The sequence below is a fragment of the Pectinophora gossypiella genome, chromosome Z (assembly GCF_024362695.1).
Source record: "Pectinophora gossypiella chromosome Z, ilPecGoss1.1, whole genome shotgun sequence".
NCBI lineage: Eukaryota > Metazoa > Arthropoda > Insecta > Lepidoptera > Gelechiidae > Pectinophora > Pectinophora gossypiella.
Window position 1 is genome coordinate 14,473,591 of NC_065433.1, and position 15,161 is coordinate 14,488,751.

Here is a 15,161-nt window from a genome sequence, read left to right on the forward strand (position 1 = left end):
CCTTTGAATGTACAAATCAGCGTGACTACTCGGCGTAGGCGCACCCGCCGACCTATAACTCGGTGACAAAAAATAGTAATCTCGCGATTTGTTACTATATGCACTCATCCCGGAGAAATCCGAATATGTTGAACCTTTCGACGACGACGTTTTAAAGTTTCTTAAATCCATTGGTTCCGGCGGTCTAAAGTAAAAGTTAGGTTGCGCCTGGCGGGAAAGCGGCGGCCAGGGCCTGAATGGCGGATCGACGTAATGTGGCGGTTTGGACTTCATGTCAGATCGCGATAGAGCATCCGAGCGCAGCGGAGTCGGTTCCGTGCGGATGTAGTCGAGGAAACTGCGCTACTGTTGTCACGGGCCGCGAGCGGCGTGCGCCCACCACCGCTGCACTACCATACCGCGAGTTAGACAGAGATGAGAACATAGAGAAAGGCGCACTTGCGTTCCGCTCGATCCGCTGAATGCGAATACAAGTGAAAGGGGTAGTCCGTGCGCGGTCAACGCATCGAACACGCTCAGATAGTACTCGTAACCAGCGCGTAGATATCTCTTCGTTTACTCCGCCGCGGCGGCGTCTCGTCACAAGGCGTCGTAAAACGAACTTTATTGCACTAACGTTCATATTCACAACAATGAACGCTGCCTATGCACAGATCTATTTAAACTATTTATGCACCTAAACGTCAATTGTGAGCTCTCTCATGGTGATTGTTTCTTGTAAGAGTCAAATGTAATCGTATATTTACATAGAAATGAATGGGCATAGTAACTACGTAGGTACGTGCCAATTAGATTAATATAAATCTAAGTATTTTATACTAGAGGATTACGTACAAAATAATGTCGACATGACGCAGTGTTTTAATTGCTATGTACAGTCATCGCCCATGTAGGTAGATCGATACGAAACGCATGTTTCAATCACAGTACTTATTTCAAAACACGCGCGTACCAACTTTCGCTTTTTTACGCTTCACAAATCATTTTATGTTATGATTAAAATCATTGTCTATAGTATGGAGTAAATTACAAGATGATTCGCAGAACAGCACAATAAATCGTTTATTATGTATCTGCGTATGACAGCACCCACGCTGGACTAGAAATAACGATGGAAAATTCAACATTTAATTAGTTACCATATTCATAACGAAGGAACTCAAGGCTGTGCCATATACAGGTCATATATAAACAAGTTTATGTCAGAAGAAACTCATCTTAATCTTAATTTCTGCCTACGCATGGAAAACAAACAATAATATAGGTATGTAAGAACCACGTAGGTACCCGTGACCATTAAAAATAACATCACGGTATATGTCATCACCCATCATTTATTATATTTTTTATTTTATTATACAGAATGTCCCAAAAACGTGACAACGTTGTTCTAATCATTCCCTGGACGTTTAACGATTATTATGGTTAAGATATCGTATATTTCTTATTACTTGATTTGTTTTTAGCGAAAATAGCATGTGGCAAGAGCAGTTAGAGCAGAAACTTACCATTACGTAAGATTGTGCCTAAACGAATATGATTTCAATTAAAATAAAATCGCCCATATACCCACTTCATTTATCAATAGAGATATATTTAAACAAAAAAGCCAAAACATGCTTCATTATGTTCGTTTGTGTACGCATTCTGCAAGCGCTACTTAACAGGGCATACAAAAGAAAAGAACGTTTGAAGTTTTTAGGATATGCTCTATCTATACATTGTTTGTATGCTCTAGCTAGGCTATAAGTCGCGACTGAAACACTAGCGTTATCCCGTTTCAAAGCCCAGCCCAATACAGGTTTCATACCTCCTAAACGCATTTCTCGGGAATGTGGGTGTCCTCATGATGATATATATGATCTACAAAGAGAATCCGAAAAAAAAATTGGTTTAGGCCCGTGCTAGGATTTCAACCTGCGACCTCAAAACGTTACGAAACATATCTAACAACGAAACTAGCAATAAATTAAGTATATATTAGTAAGAAGAGTTATAATTCTTTAATGTATATATTTTTTTTGAATACGAGAACAACACACCGTGATCAACTGAACAATAACATACGATAACGTAATTAATATAATAGAATCTTAATGCACAGTGTTGCGTCAGTGGGGTATATTCACGGTATGGTATCCGTGACTTCACAGTGAGTCAGAATTTACTCCGAAAATCCCTCGGCATGTCGAAGTAAACATTGACACAATAACAAACAAACCAACGAGTAAACTGAATCACTTGCCATTATAGGCTTCGTCTTGAAATCAATTGGGCTTTATTGACTGATTAACGAAGTCGGGCTTGGGTCAAACTGTAGATTTACGAGAAGTGTCAAGTTTAACTAAATTGGCATACGTACCGAAACCAACAAGTGCATTAATCATTACATGTGTACCCTCGGCGTCTCTCGTAATGACCTTGTCCCGGTTGGACTGTAGGCACAATAGCAATGTTTTGATTGAAAAAGAAATCGACTGCTGTTTCTAATTATTTAGGTTTATGAAAGGATTTTCGGACAGAAAAATACATATTCTCTTATAAACCTTTTATGACTATTTTTAATTAACTTTTATCGCGGTCTGAACTCTGATAGTTTCAAATTGTTTTGAACAACGAAGTTTAGCGCAGAAAGGAAAATACCTATAAGGTAAAAGATGTCAGCCACGTCTTATCGGGCCATAAAATATTCAACTTCGCAAACAAAGTAAGAGTTACCGTCAAAGTTTTGAAGGAAAGCTAATTTATTTTGCGTCCTAAATTCGGGAACATAATGATAATACATACATTATACAGAAATATAACACCAGAAGTTTCATGACGAAGGCGATTAATTCTACCTTTGGATCGAAGATTATTCTGTTTGTAAATATTGTCATCAAGTCAATGTCTAATATAGATAGCAGAGCCGCAATGACTAGTCTTCAAGTAAACCGGGGCACCGAACTCTACCATACCTTCCAACCATAGTCAAATAAAACAAAATTGTTCTCAAAAATGTGCTAAACAGATTGTCATGGTCATGGAAACAAATATAGCCACAACTTCTCGCTCACCGTATAAATATGGTAATGGAAGACACAACACATTACCAAATATTGTTTGACATCGGGCAAACGAACACTTAAAACTGAGTAGCAATTTGCTAGACAGACAAAGAGTAGAGACTTGTAGACTTTGCAAATATAGCAGTATAGTGCGAGTTTAAATGTTAATATTGTAATGATTTAGCGGTGGCGCGCGGTCGGCGTCATGTCCATGTAAGGCTGTATAGGTCGTCCAGTGGCGAAACGGCGCTCGGACTCCCTGCCAGCGAGCCATGTAGAGCGACCTACTGCACGCGTGCCACTTTGATCTCTCGACAATTTCTATTAACGTTACATCTTCATTCCTGCCGTTTCAACGAAACAAATAAGTAAATATGTTATAGAAAATGTTAAGATGTTCTAATTATTTTGATTGAACCTGCAGATTACCTATAACACGAAAAACCACGCAAGTAGCAAATTTTTAAATTCTCCCATTACAGAATGATACCACTTAGAAGGCAAAACCCTCAAGACAAAGACCAATAGCACAATCGATAGATATACGTGTTAAAGCGACGACGCGACGTATGAAATATACTACAATTATGGATACTCCAAAATTTTCTGATTAAAATGTAGATAGGATCACTTGTAGGTACGTAAGTGGTTTATTGCTACGACTTTCCGATAGTTGAGATAGAAATACCATTTGCGTGACGTATTACGTACATACTAAATACAGTCGTAATAATTATATCCGCACTGTGGCGTGATAACGTTGTATAAGCTATACTATTCCATCACACAACCATATTGATACGTAACTAAAGTTCTACAATCAAGTAGTTCACGCACGTTTGATTAATAACGGAAGAATAGAGAGAAATTTTCATAATTGCACATGAACAAATGTAAATATGCAATTATCTAATAATGTATTTAATTGTTCCGCTTTTTTTCCCAATTATTATGGAAATGAACTGCACGTATAAGAACCAACTACTTATTATCTATAATTACAGAGATGATTTCATCGAATGTATAAAGTAAGATAAATTATATTCTATACCTAGTAGTTCTATATTTGCATTAAAACAATGCATTTTCCTCAGTAAACAAATAACTGTACACCACAAGAACATGACGAGATGAAGTCACTTTATGCGGCGCAGAAGTCACTTATATTGTGCCGTCATTGAACCGCTGAAACAGTGACTTTATTGTTTCGCATAATTACCTTATGATATCCAAACGAGAGAATGTCGTCATGGTTGAGGGATGATATGGAGTTATTTCTATCAGAATCCCAAGTGACATGCCAAGCGTCTAAGGAGTCTGTTGACGATTTCTTTGTGTCTATGGAGCTCTTTCTAGACAGAGAGTTAGTAGATCCCACGTAATCTCGTTTCATGTCTCTGATGCCGTTACTAGATACAGAGTCTCTTCTGTTGTAGTTGACGATATTACTTTTTCCGAGATTTGAGAAAGAGCCCATGGAATGTCTTTTGTTGTAACGGTGGGTGGGACTGGGAGTCTCGCGTCGTGGAGGAGTCACGGAAGGGCTGTGTCGATCCCGCCGTAGGAGGCTGGGGTAAGCAGACGGGTGCTCCAGCTCCCGCGCTGGTGATCCCGACATACCCAATGAGTCTCGTCGCCTGCATTATCAATGTCATTTAGTACGTATTACAACATAATAATAACAATATCAATTAAACGTTAACAATGCAGTTACAGACCTGATAAATAATCCATTTGTGGGCGAAACAGAGTCTCTGAAATATCCCGGGGTAGACTCTCTACTATGGAGGTACAGGGAAGAACGGTAAGGCGTACCGCATCGGGAGAGTGACCCACAGCGGCCGTGAACATCGCAATGTGGGTCATGCTCGATGATCGAGCTCACCACTGGAGAATGCCGGCCCTCTCCCTCCAGGGTCAGCTGACCAAACATTGAATCTAGCTGGCGCATCGCCAAAGCCTTTTTCACTGCCGTCATCTTCACAAGTCTAGTTTATTTCTTCCAGATGTCAGTTTTTAATTCACAACTTAAGTCAACAAATTGATTTCCTCGTCGTAACAACTGCGTGTATAAAGTGACATGTATGTTCTCTAAGTATGCCGCGACGCGACTGGACTGCGCGGACGGCATTGTGCGCACAACGCTTACCGATGACTCACGACGACAGGCGTCCGCGCAATGAAACTACGATTATCGGTGTCCTACAATTACATAGTAGATATAAATATAGGTGACAAGGAGGTAAATAATACTACAGTACAAGACGGAGCCATCAATAATAAACAAGGACCGAATTGCACGTAGGCGTCGCTCAAGTCCATGTGAAGGTCATATCTAAGTACTCTTTGAGAAAAACGCGTTGTTTGTCTACAGTATCTATACTATATTAAATAGAGTACAAAAAGATGATACTCATCATTTTTATTGGATCTATCCCACGCTCACTCGTCTCCTGTGTAATTTTGTTAGATCAAGGATACGATTTAAAATGACACATTACAAAATGTATTATATGTATATATGATTCACTTGGACGTAATTTCTAATTATCATCAGTGAATAAACTACTAAACTCGACTCTGCATAATCAGATTGAAAGTTTCCACCATAAGCTGCGATATTAGACGTTTGTACAATACCTAATGGATGTTTATTTACCCAATAGCTATATAAGCTCAAACTAATTAGGTATTTATTAAGTAGACAATCGTTTTACGGGTACATCTGAAAATATAATTAATTCTACTATCTTGTATCGCGGGTCTAGTTAACTCGACCATTTCACGGTTTCTTGGAAGGGATACCCATTTCAATATTGAGATAGGTACCTGACTATTGTGTCGTACCATGTGGCGATCCAATCTGCATAACATCACAGAATATTAGAAATCGTCTTTTTCAAGTACATATACCTACATAAAGATTAAAAAGTATACTCATTAAGCCCGAATTCGAAGCCGGACTAGTGCGAAAAATATTTCTTCCCGTGACTTTCTTCAAATATCAAGTTTCATCAGGAATTTCACCAATATTTTTCAAAAAACATTTTTTAGATAACTCTATCATAATTATTCAGATCTAAGTGGGCCTATACATTGAAAAATCCTCCTTAATCAGTATTTTTGTGACTTTTAATGTAATGAACTTGTTGATTCGCATCCTATTACATACAAGGGTGACATACGTAAACTAGACACTTTCCATATAAGGTGCCTGCGTTCCATCCTGCGCATCAAGTGGCAGGAACGGGTTCCTAACATCAAAATCTTACGTTAAACCGATATGCACGGTATGGAAGCCATACTGATGAAACACCAACTACAATGGTGTGACTCAGACTCCATAAGTCAGTCTTCTATTCGCAGTTAGCGATTGGGAAGCGCAAGCAAGAGAGGCAGTTACTACGCTACAAGGACGTCCTATAAGGCTATAAGCTACAAGAACGTGCTGCTTGATCATTTGACTGCCTGCGACATCTTAACTGAGTGTTGGGGCAACTTCCTAAGATGAGGCCGGACTGGCGAAAAAAGGTGCACAAAGCTTTGAAGAAGCTCGTCTTGTGACGTAAGGTGAGAAACGTACACTTACACGTATAACAGTGACGGGCAGCTCTGCTGCGCTCAATGCGATCGGGTGTTAAATACAAATTTCGGTTTTGCCAACCACATAAGAGTAAATAACAGAAATTACTAAGGTCGCCGTTATTGGATACGATAAAGAGGACTATATAATTATATTTTACTGTTAGAGTGTGAGTCTAGGATCAATAAATCATTCCCCATTGTTCTTGGAAAAGTTTGCAGCTGATCTGACCACGAAAAACCGTGTGTAGGTATACCCACCGCGGTCTAAACGAGTTTAGATGCGCCTTTTTGATTAATTGAAATTAACAGGCGTATGATTAAAGTCGATTACGTCGTTGCTGCGCAACTGCTACCAAGAACAATGGAATCGTAATCGTCTTCATTAATCAGAGTCAATATTTCTGTCGCCTCCGATATCTTTCACATCAATAATCATAATTAAGGGGTTTGATACAACTACTTTACGTATTAGTTACCAGCCAGCACCTGGCTTCTGGTGGATTTTCAGTAGGTAATTATTATTACATACAGTGGTAACTCTACTCATGTCATAGTTTTTATTTGAAACGCGTAATAAATTTGTGTCGAGATTTGAGCGACATCTTCTATTACTGTCGGTAATCCATTGTTGACTACGACTCTTCATTGGCAATTTTTTACAAACTTTTTCTTATATGTCTTAACTGCGTCATTCATCTGTCTGTCAGATAGATTGTCTTGTCTTTTTTTTAATAACTTTAGGCCTTTTACCTCGGTTCTTCAGTTCGTTCTTCCTTTATCATATCATAATGAACAAATTCACCACGATTTGTCTTATTTCAGAAAATAACGCTTATGTGTTTTTTCAAACACTATAAATAAGTTTTACAAAGATACATAAAGAATATTATTGTGTTTTTTTTTTAAATACTTGAAATACTACGTCGGTCTAAAATAATATTAGTACTCAATATTCTAGATAGATGGCGACGGCCTCGGCTCAAGGACGATATATAGTCAGAATTTTACTTTCGATTAAAATTTTCTCATTACAATAAATAATTACAATATGGACATTATAACTGCCAACACTAAAATAATTTACCGAACTTTAACGTAATTGGCTCTAACTTTGATGAATTGATGACAAAGAAGAGTAATTAGTATTAGTTTGTTAGATAACTGAACTGGGAGAACAATATTAAAATGCAATTCTAAAAATATACACCGCCAAAAACACTATTTTCTTTTTAACTTATGTATTTATAAATTTTAATTATGAATTACGTAACAATGAGATCGACGTTTGACCGTGTTTATGGGTGACGTCATACCTACCTATGCATTTACATACAAATCCAATAATATTATTTTTACATAACGTTTGCCATCTAGAATACTGCCACGACACGTACCTATAAGTTAGATTTCTACCCGTACCAGAAAAAAAGAAACAGTTGTAGACATAAAACTTGGAAATCGATTTAAACTGTTGTCAGCACTTTCAATTGAAAGCAACGAGAAACATTATGCACACGTGCACGTATGAGAAATTGCTCATTCGTAAACATCGAAGATATGCTATCGTTTGTAAAGTTAAGATAGGTATAAATAATCTTTACAACTAATGGATGTGTAACAAAAGTTTCCAGAACTTGAGTCCAAAAATTGGTAACTTGTTTCTTGTAAGTATTCACAACTCTCCACAAATATCAAATAATTAACTAAGTACCTAAATATACTCGTACTCACACTTATAGAACAACACAACATTTTGTTCCTAATTAAGTAGATATTAATTAACAAATGATATCAATAAGGCTTCGGAAATACGATAGGAAAACCCTTGAATTTTGCGACGGAAAATTCCACTTGATCATCCCTCAAAGTTTTCGTTACGACGTCAGTCACTAACACACTGTATAGCTCGAGACCCACTGGCTCCCAGAACCAGAAGGAGCATCGGGGGGGGAAATGATACCCTACGGCCTGGCAAAACTATAAAACTAACTATTTTGTTTTTTGATGTAAAAATGATGTATGAGCTGTCGGAACGTCACGTTGAGTATGGAAATACTTCCCGATCTTTAAAAACTGCTCCGCATCAGGGAGACACCCTACAACTATCGCACCTGAAACAATTATTTTTTCACAAGACCCATTTAAATCAAAAATGGCCGCCATACAAACTGATCCATCTTTGCTCGACCGTTAGAGGTAGGTGCATAATTTTCGAACAAATACAGGACACGCGAAGCTGCTTTAAGGTGATTCGTTTTCCATACAAAAGTTGATGCAGTGCTACAGGAAAACGGATAGAGGAATATTGTTATAAAACCGATAAATAGTAATATTTTGGTGTATTATTTTCGCAAACTAACAAAAATTTAGGGTCCGAATACGAGAAGTACCATATTTCAGACCCTCAATTTTGATCAATTCTACATTTGTAGTGGTGCAGATTACAGTGTATTTGCTGAGCGTGTAGAGGTGTCAATGTTAGTTTGTGTGCGTGATAGTTTTTTTTTTCTAAAGGCTTTGACTACTTGACAAGTGTAATAGAATGTCAGTGACAATTTATAAAGAGATTTTGTATGAAGAGAATAAATATAAATAAAAAACTAAAAATACTACAATCTGAGAAAAGGAATATTGGAAAAATATTTTTGTAATAACGTATCTTATTTAAACATTTTTAAATAATGGGTAAATGCCGTGTTTTAAAAGAGGACATATATTATAATAAAAAATCAATACATAAAATGAAATGGCTGTATGGGCATAGTCCCCTTTGCCTTACCCTTCGGGGAAAACCAAATCAAAAAAGAAGTTGTTGCATTTGCCGGCCTAAATAGTAGTCATTTATAATTAATTGTTTTTCCATCCAACATACAGATTTATTTATATTCTCTTTGCCGCGGACTTTTTGGTGGGACCGGGAACGGGAAGGTTGCTTTCTTCATTGAATAAACTAAATAATCAATACGAAGTGGTGTTTTGTGGTTAATGATCACATTAGTCGGAAAACATTCCCGATAGTATTATTAAATCGGAATATTCAATAAACAAAGTGTACCTATCTATTTTCGCTTTGCGCCAACAAGCCGCTTACTTCGTTTGGGGTTCGGAGTAGGAGTCTGCTCCGAGGGTGGGGGCTTAGGTTTCATCATTTCATTAATCATCATCAAGAAAAAAAAAAACACAAGACATGGCTGTATGTTCATAGTTCCCTTTGCCTTGCCCTTTGGGAAAAAAAATAAGATAAATTTTGAAATTCTTATGTATAATAAACAAACATCACAGACATCATGACAGATCTAAAACTAAATAAAATCTTTTTTCTTTTTTCTATTTGACTTATTTATGAATTTTAATCAAGAAAACGTGATAATAAGTTCGACAGCAACCAGTTCAGGTCCCCGAAACAGCCCATTTCAGGCCGCGTATATATGGAAATACTACTTCAATACGTCCCAGCCTCGTCTTTTTTTAACGTCCTCGTTATAAAAAGACGTCCTAACCTGAACTAACTAACCTAACAATAAACACCACGCGTAAATATATGTCCAGAAATGCGCTGTGAGTCGTCTGGACTGGGCGCGAAAACAACATAGAATTCGATTAGGTGCTAAGTGTCCCGCATGCTATCACCAGCTGTCACTGACATACGTATGAAGTCCCGCGGATTTTATTGGAACTAAATGACAAGTCATAATAATTATATGCGGATACTGCGACATCAGCGCCGTGCTTGCGGGACGTCCTGAAGCGCTATTACATCTTTCAAACGCGATGCGACAAAGTTTGAACCTACGCAATTTAGGAAAAATCTACCTTATTATTACTGTACTGTGATCGTTATTTGTAAAATCATACAATACATATACACAATATAATTATTATGACATATTGTGGACTTTTCGGTATACCTACAAAAAAGGAACAATTCAACCATACGTTGTTTTGTTATATCTCAATGGGCTCAGGCAGCGTTTTCGCCGAAAGCTCCAAGTCGGCTATATTTGTAACGATAATTATGTTTGACATTCATCATCATTGTTGAACCATTTTATACAAAAAAAATACTTGTATAAATTATAAACCCTAAAGCACGCCCATGAATCACTCTACTCATTGGTGAAAACCGTATGAAAATCCGTTCAGTAGTTTTTTAGTTAGCCGCATGTTCATTGATGCGATTAATGCCTGTTAGAATTTTACAAAATAAAAAATACGGAAATTACGGAAGGTACTTTAGTGCAAAGTAAATTATTGTATACTTAATTATAATATTATTGGTAAAAGTGATACTTTTTGAAAATTCCGTAACAAATAGACGGGTTCGCCAAATTCAATTGTAAAAAAAAATACAAAAAGTAAAAACAATTAAAACATGCAGTTGGGTTTGAACCGTGAACCTTAAGAATGGCGGCTACTGCTTTACCAAATGCGCCATTTAGAAGTTAGAAGTAGACTTCAAATTATGCATCTCTTTTAATAGCTAACCTAGTTCGCATGTGTGTGTGACAGCTTCGTGTTTGTACACAAATTGAAATGACACCAACTTATGATGCAATGTTTCAATATGATATCTTCAGTAAATACTTCAAAATTGTAGCTTAACTTAAAGATAATGTATGTAAGATTTCGCCACCTAACATTTCACTGGGTCAGAACTCAACACTAGACGAATAAATGGAAAAAAATACGAAAACTGCAGAAGTAACGCCATCTACTGACGCAGCGTTACCTAGCTGACTGAAACACATCACCTTAACAGCAAGCGCACCACGCACCATCTACTAAGACATAAATAAGTACTTTCAGGGAATTTATTTATTATTATTATAGCTGTTACATATTCTTAGATAGCGTCGTACTTTGGTACCTGTATCATGCATAAGTAAATTGCTTCCGTATAGCTTCTAGCAAGGCGCAGTGCATTAACGATAAACTAGTTCAGTAAGTAAATACCTGATTGCTTGTTACGAAACTATTCAAACAGATATAACTTACGCCCGTTGTTCTTGTCGGGGTGGACAGAATCACAAGATGCCCAGAAGACAACCTTCAATCAATTGTTATTGAAGTCGATAGATGAATATGATGAACCATAATTATGGTGATGGCGTTACCTATCGTCCACTTAAGATATCTTTTCAGTTTTCTGATTACGCAACTATTTATAATGAGGAAACTGTTCTAGTCTTTAAGTAAAATCCAAAATATTAACTTTCCAAAAGTGCGAATTCACGTGTGAATTCGAAAATTTACAAGGACTTTAATTTAAATTTCAGAGAAATAAGTTTGGTTCCCGATAAAAATATGTAATGCATATCAATTACCGTGTATTATGGAAGCTAGAAGTGAGAGTTCTGTGGCTGTTGCGTAAAAGACGGATATTCTTAAGAGGCCTAGACAGATATAGCTATAAGTTTTAATTTTATGTGATTTATGCGGTCGCGTAGCTACGCAGGCATTAAGTACCTACATAATTCCAATTTGGGAAGATCTATTCCGAGGGGCGCATTTGCTAGCAGTATGTAACACCTAAAGTTATAACTGAAACGAAAAAGCCGATTCATAAAGATATGCTTTCATTAAACATTCTTTTATATTTTTTCCTCAATGACGTAAGCAGAACAATTTTGCCGAAAGTTATAGCGGGAGTTACCGGAAACGCCTAGGGAAGGCAGAAAGAGGGCACTGATATATGATGATTTAGTTCCACGTGATGGGGTGGACAACCCTTCATTAGGGGTAAAACGTTTTGGAACCAAGCCGTGTTAAGGTAAAAGCATTTTTTTCCAGGTGCGGTGTTTTGGGCCAAAGCATATTATTAGATCCGATGGAATAAATAGAAACGACCCGAAATATATAATTTACCTGAGTACATAATTTAAAAAGGAAGCACATATTAACCATCTGTGATAAAACCTTTAGGTCGTATATCGGAAATAAATCCGAATCATTTGGTTTCGAGTACGATCAGTGATGTTACAGGGTGGCCCAGAGATTCAAGTTCAAAATGAAAAAAAAATTATAAAGGGGCTCATTGGCTACCGTAAACAGCTAGTCTTCCGTCAGACAGGCAGTCGCTTAAAAAACAGGACCAGGTCAAGTTAGGTAAGCGGACCCTAAATAGTGAGCCGGGAAAGTTCCCATTTTTCGTTTTTTTTTTAAATATGTGTTATTTACCACTTTTAACAGCTACACCGAAACATGCCAGTTTTGGGACGTACACTGACTAAGTCGAAGATGTCCTAAAAAGGTTTACTACGATCTACTCTGAACCGGCGAGCGTATATATAACGATTGACGAATGTGGAGGAACTAGGAGAAGTGTGGCTAGTTTCCAACTACATTGTTTTAAGTTTACGCGGTTATTATCATAATTAAAGCACATAATAACGGGTTCTTACCGCGTTTAAATTATGGATCTACCTACTCCACTCCAATCTCATCAGTCATCCCGTGATCATGGCACTTGCAACAGTGTCGAAATATCGGGAGTCTCATATCCCCATTTAAACGCGGTAAGAACCCGTTATTATGTGCTTTAGTTTCCAACTAGTCAAATCACTTACTCTTTACTAAACGTCGAAACACGAAATTTCTATGGAATTTGAATATGAAAAACCACACTGTGACGTCATCGAAAAATATGACAAAATGTCTTATTATTACGTTTTTCTTAGTTAATATTCATGAATAAGTAAAATAGAAAAAAGGAAATGTTTTTCGTTAGTTTTAGATCTGTCTTTATTTAGTAACTAGCTTTTGCCCGCGACTCCGTCCGCGTGGCGTGTTATAAAAGAAAGATCTTTGTGTGTGTGGGAGAAAAGTTAAAAAATGCTTAATTTTATTATTTTTAAATGAGGTTACAGTATAAGTAGCTCAGTTAAATAATGAATTGTTATTAATTTCTAGATTATTAGTTTATGATTTGGTTTGATATTTTAGGAAAATACGATCAGTTTCGAAAATTTAAACAAAATTTAAAAATGACAATTTAACAATAACAACAGAAATACGCCGTGAAACTCCGCCTGGAAAATTCAACAGAAAACTACCTACGAAAGATTTGAACCATCCAAGAATAGTGAAAAGTTCCCCCGCAAAATTCAATATTTGACACGACCAGTGTATTTGTATTGAATTGTATTGACCATCAACGACGTCTGCCCTCACGCATCTGCCGCGTTCCGGTTGCTCACTCGGGTATCTGCCCCCCCCCCCCCCCCCCCCCCTCCGCGCCTCGTCACCGCTGTCGCCGCCCCACAGACGTCGCCGCGGCCGCGACGTTTCTTGGTTGCCACTACCGCAAGCTATAAATTTCAAGCCTCTAACTCGCTTCCCGTTCCCAGGGAAATTTTTAACTTTGCATTCACTAAGGTATATTATATAATAATATGCATGTCAAAGGAGATCATCGGCTCTCCATACTTTCGCCGGCCCAAATTTGAAAGTGCCGGCCAGAGAAAAAAAATGTGTCGAACCTTTCGAGTAGATTGCTCTGAACATTTTTTACTATGACACCAAACGTGTATAACCATTAGTTTGGCTTTAATTGGATTTTAAAAATCACGATTTTTCATACATTTTGTAAAAAAAAATATTATGTCCGTTGGGAAAAAAAGGGATACAGGCGTATTACAAAGGACCGTTAGAACATTTATTAGTATGGCGCCAAACTTCTATGACCATTATTTTGACTTTTATTGGACTTTCCGTTTTGGTTAATATGTTAAAATGCCGGCAATCGAAAAAAATACGTCGAATCTGTCTAATAGTTGCTTCTTAATATTTTTAAATATGACACCAAACATCTATGACCATTATTTTGACTTTTATTGGAATTTACGTTTTAGTTCAAATGTGAAAAGTGCCGACCAGCAAAAATACCATGCAGAGAGTATCGAGTAGGTGCCTATTAACATTTTCTCTATAGCACCAAACGTGTACAATCATTAGTTTGGCTTTTAGTTTATTTTAAAAATCTTATTTATTTTGTTTAAAAATAAAGTGCTTTGGGCAAAAAATGCGGTACGGCGGATGACAAAGGACCTTTAGAACATTTAATAATCTGGCGCGAAACATTTTTGACCATTATTATGACTTTTATTCGTCTCTCTTTCCGTTTTGGTTCAAATGGGAAAATGTCAGCCAGCGAAACAAAATAAGTCAAATCTTTTGGTAAATTACTTGAAACGTATTTTTTTACTATATTACCAAATGTAGACTTTGGCGTTTATTGGACTTTTTAAAAAATCTTTTTTTATATACATTTTAACAATGACAACAAGCAGAGCTTTCTCAATGACTAGTTATTAGTCAGATAAATACTTTGTGTTATTGTTTTGTATGTTGTTAGGTGAACTTCTATATTAATACTATCTGATTTTAGATACGACGTTGGCTGTAGTTTTTGCATTCGACTCAACGTTACGGCCTAAGTTTAGGTTGAATTATGGTATTGATTCATCTTGATCGTAATCGTACATGGTTACCACCCTCCAAAGATAAGCTTGCCATCTAGTGACGAAACTC

At 37.0% G+C, this 15,161-nt stretch overlaps 1 protein-coding gene across 2 annotated transcripts in view; it reads right to left on the reverse strand.

The window, feature by feature from the left end:
* The window catches only part of LOC126380679 (WD repeat-containing protein 47), a 63,916-nt gene that overhangs the window by 17,292 nt on the left and 31,463 nt on the right, over positions 1–15,161 (reverse strand). Inside the window, exons 1-2 of one of the 2 annotated variants that reach the window (XM_050030241.1) lie at positions 4,766–5,222; positions 4,267–4,684 (exon numbers count right to left, since the gene is read on the reverse strand). The exons of the other annotated variant lie outside the window; for it this stretch is intronic. Of the exons in view, the coding sequence (XP_049886198.1) occupies positions 4,267–4,684; positions 4,766–5,025 (678 nt within the window). The 5' untranslated portion in view covers positions 5,026–5,222. Of the gene's footprint in view, positions 1–4,266; positions 4,685–4,765; positions 5,223–15,161 lie in introns of those variants that run through there. 2 annotated transcript variants of the gene reach the window in all.